This window comes from Sorex araneus, chromosome 11 (genome assembly GCF_027595985.1).
Source record: "Sorex araneus isolate mSorAra2 chromosome 11, mSorAra2.pri, whole genome shotgun sequence".
NCBI lineage: Eukaryota > Metazoa > Chordata > Mammalia > Eulipotyphla > Soricidae > Sorex > Sorex araneus.
The window spans coordinates 8862898-8869320 of NC_073312.1; the positions used below are offsets into that span (position 1 = coordinate 8862898).

General features: G+C 56.3%; 1 protein-coding gene across 1 annotated transcript; it reads left to right on the plus strand.

Moving 5' to 3' along the window:
• Positions 1 to 765: 765 nt before the first annotated feature.
• On the plus strand, positions 766 to 6004 carry PRLHR (prolactin releasing hormone receptor). Its single transcript, XM_055119099.1, has 2 exons — positions 766 to 853; positions 1438 to 6004. Exon 2 carries the CDS (start codon positions 1444 to 1446, stop codon positions 2557 to 2559), a length of 1116 nt encoding a protein of 371 aa, XP_054975074.1. The 5' UTR covers positions 766 to 853; positions 1438 to 1443; the 3' UTR covers positions 2560 to 6004.
• The last annotated feature ends 419 nt before the right edge of the window (positions 6005 to 6423 follow it).

Consider the following 6423-nt stretch of genomic DNA (forward strand, 5'->3'; position numbering starts at 1 on the left):
CGGGCTCACGGACACCGCACTGGCCTGCCAAGCCCGAGACCCAGCCCAGGAAGCCGGAGGCCAGGCCCATCTCTGAGCCAGGCCAAGACCCTTGGGTCAGAAACTGGGGACATTGGTGGAGGGAAGAGGACACCGGGAAGGAATTGGTGTTGGAACACTGTATGCCTGCAACCCCATCGTGAAAACCTTTGTAATTCACTGTGACTTTTTAAAAGAAAAGGCACCCCCACCCCTCCAAAGAAGACCTGGGGGAGGGGGACAGAATCCCCCGCTTGCAAAGCAAATGGGCTCCGCTGAGCCACACCCCCCACTTTGGGCTGGGCCACCCCGCCCCTGGCCCAGAGCCGTGGCAGCCTGGGAGAGGTGCCCGGGGGTTAGGGGCGCGCAGAAGGGCTGCAGCGAGTCTCGCATTCGCGTTTTAAGCTTTTGCTGGGACCCGTCCCCTCCCCCAGGCGCCTCTGTCGCCCCGAGCCAGAAGCCGGGTCCTCAAGCCCCAGCCCGCCTTCTCTGCGGCTGCTTCCCTCTGGTCCTGGGCAGAGCCCGGCGCTCGCGCTCGCTCCCCGCGACTTTTCCCGGGCTCTGCCAGTCCCCGCAGTCGGGGCAGCCTCGCCCCTTCTCTCCCGCCCTCCCGCCTCCTCCCGTCTGGGGTTTGCTCGGCTCCGAGCGGGTGGTGCGCGCTCCGCCCTCCTCTTCCATACAAGGGGCGCGCGGGACCGCGGGGCGGGGCGGAGGGGAGGCGCCTTGGGTCCTTTGCAAAAGCCGCGACCCCCGCGGCCAGCCCCGAATCCGTGCAGCCGGCGCCGTCGCGCGTGGAGGGACCCTGGCCCCGCTGCCCGGGCTGTCACCCCGCCAGGTAGGAGCTCGCTCTTGGGCCTGACCTCCACCTGGAGCAGGAGGCGCTGAAACAACCCGTGCACGTCTCACCGTGCGTGTGTGCGTGTGTGTGTGCGTGTGCGTGTGTGTCTAGCATTTTTTCATGTTGTTATTATTTTTTTTTTTGGCCAGCGATTTCTACTTAGCGCATTCATTGCTAGTTGGCATTTATTATTCCCAGTGCTAGTTATTTATTCATTGCTAATTATCCATTGCTGGTTGTTTTAAAAATTATTCCCCAAGCTCTTTATCCACGGCTAGTTGTTATTGATTAGATCTATGCTCGCTGTTATTCTACGCTACGCTAGTTGTTGCACCCACATGCCAGTTGTTTATTTAGCCCTCGCGAGTTGTTATTTATTGGATCCAGCGCTCCCTACCCTTTGAGGTTAGTTGTTTCAAAGGGGATGTTGGGCTGATCGGGGTGGCTGGTGTAGAAGGCGGGGTGTGTGTGTGTGTGTGTGTGTGTGTGTGTGTGTGTGTGTGTGTGTGTGTGTGAGTGCGCGCGCGGGGACGGGGGTGGGGGGCGAGCAGGACAGTGACGGGCTGCTTCTCTTCGGACAGGTGGCCATGGCGGCGTCCCTGCCCACCCGCCGCCCGGCGGTGTCCACCTTCCTCGCCGGGCTGCCGTCCGTGGCCGCGGCTCCCGCCAACCAGAGCGCAGAGCCCGCGCCGGGCAACGAGTCCACGGCGGGCCCCAGCGCCGCGGCCGTCACGCCCTTCCAGAGCCTGCAGCTGGTGCACCAGCTCAAGGGGCTGATCGTGCTGCTCTACAGCGTCGTGGTGGTCGTGGGGCTGGTGGGCAATTGCCTGCTGGTGTTCGTGATCGCGCGGGTGCGGCGGCTGCACAGCGTCACCAACTTCCTCATCGGCAACCTGGCGCTGTCCGACGTGCTCATGTGCGCCGCGTGCGTGCCGCTCACGCTGGCCTACGCCTTCGAGCCGCGCGGCTGGGTGTTCGGCGGCGGCCTGTGCCACCTGGTCTTCTTCCTGCAGCCCGTGACGGTGTACGTGTCGGTGTTCACGCTCACCACCATCGCCGTGGACCGCTACGTCGTGCTGGTGCACCCGCTGCGCCGCCGCATGTCGCTGCGCCTGAGCGCCTGCGCCGTGCTGGGCATCTGGGCGCTGTCCGCGGTGCTGGCGCTGCCCGCCGCCCTGCACACCTACCACGTGGAGCTGCGGCCGCACGGCGTGCGCCTCTGCGAGGAGTTCTGGGGCGCCCAGGAGCGCCAGCGGCAGCTCTACGCCTGGGCGCTGCTGCTGGTCACCTACCTGCTGCCCCTGCTGGTCATCCTCCTGTCGTACGCGCGCGTGTCGGTGAAGCTGCGCAACCGCGTGGTGCCGGGCTGCGTGACCCAGAGCCAGGCCGACTGGCACCGCGCGCGCCGCCGCCGCACCTTCTGCCTGCTGCTGCTCGTCGTGGTGGTGTTCGCCCTCTGCTGGCTGCCCCTGCACGTCTTCAACCTGCTGCGCGACCTGGACCCGCGCGCCATCGACCCCTACGCCTTCGGGCTGGTGCAGCTGCTCTGCCACTGGCTGGCCATGAGCTCCGCCTGCTACAACCCCTTCATCTACGCCTGGCTGCACGACAGCTTCCGCGAGGAGCTGCGCAAGCTCTGGCTCGCCTGGCCGCGCAAGATCGCCCCGCACGGCCAGAGCATGACCGTCAGCGTGGTCATCTGACGCCGCGGGAGCGCGGCCTCGGCTGCGGGAGCGCCAGGTCCCCTGGCCTCCAAGAAAGGCGCCCCCCCCTCCACCCCCGACCCTAAGACCCCCTTAGATGGTGGTGGCCAGCACCGGAGCTGAGTTTCCAGCGGAGCCCTCCTGTCCAGCTGCCTCCCCTCGTTCCTGTGTCTGTCACCTGTCGGGTGGGGTGTTGTGCGTGGCTTGAAGGAGGCTGGGGCATGGGGAGGCGTTATTTTCCCCTTCTGTCCCTCAGAGGCTGCTTTTTTCCCCAGGTCACAACGGCCGCGTCTGGTCTTTGCCCTTTTCTTCTTTCTCTTTGCTTATCTCTGAGATGAAGGGACGACGTGGGTGAGCTTTGAACGAAGGCGCTGCTGCTGGTATTGCTTTGCAGTGGCCTCTTCTGAACGTCGCGGCTGAGAAACAATACCTGATTTTTTAAAAACTGGGTTTGAGCTTGTTTGTTTCAAGAATTCTAGGAAAACACCTATTACAAACTGTCAGAGAGAGTGTCGCATTTCTGATAAGATCTTTATATATCCAGAGGATTTTAGCTTTAAATCCACTTGTCCCTCTGGGTGGAGAGACAGTACAGCAGGGAGGGCGTTTGCGTTGCACTCTGCCGACCTGGGTTCCATCTCTGGCACCCCATATGGTTCCCGAGCCTGCCAAGAGTGATTCCTAACTGCAGAGCCAGGAAGAAGACCTGAGCACTGCCAGGTGTAGTCTCTCCCCACCCCTGCCCCCTCAAAAAACAACCCTCAAAATCCCCAATACATTTTTTTTTCTTTTTGGGTCACACCCAGTGATGCACAGGGGTTACTCCTGGCTCTGCACTCAGGAATTACTCGTGGTGGTGCTCAGGGGACCATATGGGATGCTGGGATTTGAACCCAGGTTGGCTGCGTGCAAGGCAAACACCCTACTGGCTGTGCTATCCTCCAGCCCCCGTCCCCAATATATCTTCATAAACCTAGAATATAAAAGAACTTACAACCTGTCTCTGAACAGATCCTGCTATTTGCCCCTTCTCACCTTCCAACTTCTCTTGGCAAAAGGTCAGTTGAGTGAGTTGATGAAGAGGGGGAGAGGGCAACCCCCAAAGAGGTGGCTGTGTTTCCTAGGACGGGCAGCCCCCTGGGCGATGCTTGTATCCGCACACTCTGTGTCTGCTGCTGCTCATAGGAAGATTTGGTTTTCAGACTCCTCTGGGTGAGCTGTGCACCTTCGTGGCCTCCCGCGGCCCTAACTGCCCACTCCGTTGCAAACAGCATCTGCCTTCTGCGGCAGGCACCTGCTCCGTAGTGACAGTCTTGGGAGAGGATCAGTGCAGAAAGCAAGGACCAGGAGGAGTTCACTCAGAGCCAGAAGAGAAAAATAAACGGCTGCCCACGGGGTGCAGAGCTCACACCTGTCATTCCTTCCGATGTTCAGATCACAGACCCCAGCTGCCAGTCCTGACTCTAGCTTTTGGAGTGTTTTTGTCCGTGAGGACAAGCGCCCTGGCACCAGACTTCCAGAGCAGTGAGAAGGGTTCTTGGAAATGACACGATGTCCAGCCATCAGCATAGCCCCTGTGACATACTTGGCTTGGTGTAGGGCCTGTGGCCACCTAGCCATCCTCTGTATGATTCTCTCCCCTTCTCTTACCCTCCAAAATGGGAAAAGGAGCTCATTCACTTCAAAGTGTTTCCCTCTAAAGGGGAGGGCGTTGGGGGGCAGTTTGGGGTGATACAGAGTCAACCCTGGAATTCCCCGTGGCAGCCAACCTGAGGGCGGTGATCATTTATGGCAGGGCTGTTGGCAGCGAATCTTTAGCAGTTATAGGACAAGACAGCGCAGCCTAGGGAAGGGCAGAGAGAGGCTGGTTTGGAAGGAGGGAAAAGGCAGGTTAGCTTGGGGTGGGGGCTATTTCTGAGGTGACAGTGGCGCTTTCCACTTTAGGTGCCCAAGAGACGAGATTAAGGCGATTGCCTCGAACAAGGCTGATGTGAGCTTGATCCCCCGCCCCCAGCACAGCCAGGAATGCCCCCTGAGCACGGCTGGATGCGACCCAACAACCCCACCCTGAATAGCTTCTGCAAGCTGCATTTTCCACGTTACCCTGAACGTGGAGAGCAGAGGGCCCGTGCTCTGATCCTGTAGCTCGTCAGAGCTCTGACCTTCCCCTGCCCTCATCATAAATCAGCAGCTCTGTTGGCTTAGCAGGTTCGTGGCTAGACTTTTCTGGAACACTGTTTGGATGGGGGCATGTGGAGAGTGGAGGGAGGGCTGGAAGGCTGGGGTTGCTGCGAGGGATCTGCTTACTTGTGTGTGTGTGTGTGTGTGTGTTTTAAATTTATTATTGTTATTTTTTATTAGTGAATCACCGTGAGGGTACAGTTACAGATTTACATATTTCCGTGCCTGTGTCTCGGTCATACAATGCTCGAGTACCCATCCCTCCACCAGTGCCCATTCTCCACCACCGATGATCCCAGTATTCCCCCCCCCCCATTCCATCTCCCCCACCCCACCCTGCCTCTGTGGCAGGGCATTCCCTTTTGTTCTCTCTCTCCTTTTAGGCTGCTTACTTGTGTGTTTTTTATGGGAAGGTTTAAGTCATTGGTTCGTAGCTTCTAGAATCACCTAGGAGTCTTTTTACAAAGCCAACATCATACCCAGGCCCTTTCCCCAGAGAGCATGATGGGTTTATACATTAGCATTTTCAAAGCACTTGAGATGATTTTAACATTCATCCAAGATTAAACTCCTTAAAAATTATCCTTTGGGGGCCGGAGAGGTAATACAGTGTTTTGAGTGCTTGTCTTGCTCAGAGCTGACCTGGGTTCAACCCCTGGCACCCCACATGAGCACAGTGCGAGCCAGGAGTAAGTTCTGAGCACTTCTGAGTGTGACCCCACTAAAGCATTATCCTCTCATTTGCTAATGAACTTCAGAATCATCTTAATGAAGTGTTGATTGCACTTGCCAATGGCATTAAGAATGGTATTAAGAATTGGACCGGGATTCTGGCATTAAGTTGCAACGGTAAACAGGGAATACTTTGTCTTTAGATAGTACTATCCACAGAGACAAATCCTTGTTATCAGTGTATGTAAGTATTCATTGCCATTTCTGTACATAACTCCTTTTGTAGGAGTCCAGACCTTTTCCTGTAAGTATTGTGACTCAGCTTAAATCAAATATATTATAAAGGTATACACCACGAACTCTTCTTGTTCTTGTTCTTCTTTCTTTTTGGCTTGGCTTTTTAGGTCACACCTGGTGATGCTCAGGGGTTGCTCTTGGCTCTACTCTCAGGAATTACTCCTGGCATTGCTTGGGGCACCGTAATGGGATGCCGAGGATCGAACCCGGGTCAGTCGCAGGCAAGGCAAATATTCTACCAGCCCTGACCATGGGTTATTCTAAATGTTGGTCCCTGGGGTGTTTTTTAAAAGTTGAAATATTACCTGGTTAGCTTGACTTAAGTTGGATCAACAGTAGGAAAACAAGAATGTCCCTGTTTGTTACTAGAACAGGGGTCACTGCTTTTTTTTTTAATCACAACTTAAATTTTTCTTTTTGGGTATCACACCTGGCAGAAGTCTGGTCTGGTGCTCAGAGGTAACTCCTGGGTGTGTTCGGGGGCCCATGCAGTGCTAGAAATCAAGCCTTAGCCGCCTGCATGCAAAACGTGTGCACCGGTGGGCTCTCTCTCTGTTCAGGATTTCAAAACCATCCATGGACTTCATGGAGAACCTAAAGAGGTCAGAGAATTATGCTGAGTTTGTAAATATCTTTGCAGATTATTCACGTGGACAAAGAGAGCAGCAACCAATTCTTAACCTGTCTGCAATCTTCACTGTAAAACAAATGGCT

Excerpts from the sequence above, each read along its gene's own strand:
- PRLHR (XM_055119099.1), top strand. The coding sequence starts at position 1,444 with ATGGCGGCGTCCCTGCCCACCCGCCGCCCGGCGGTGTCCACCTTCCTC.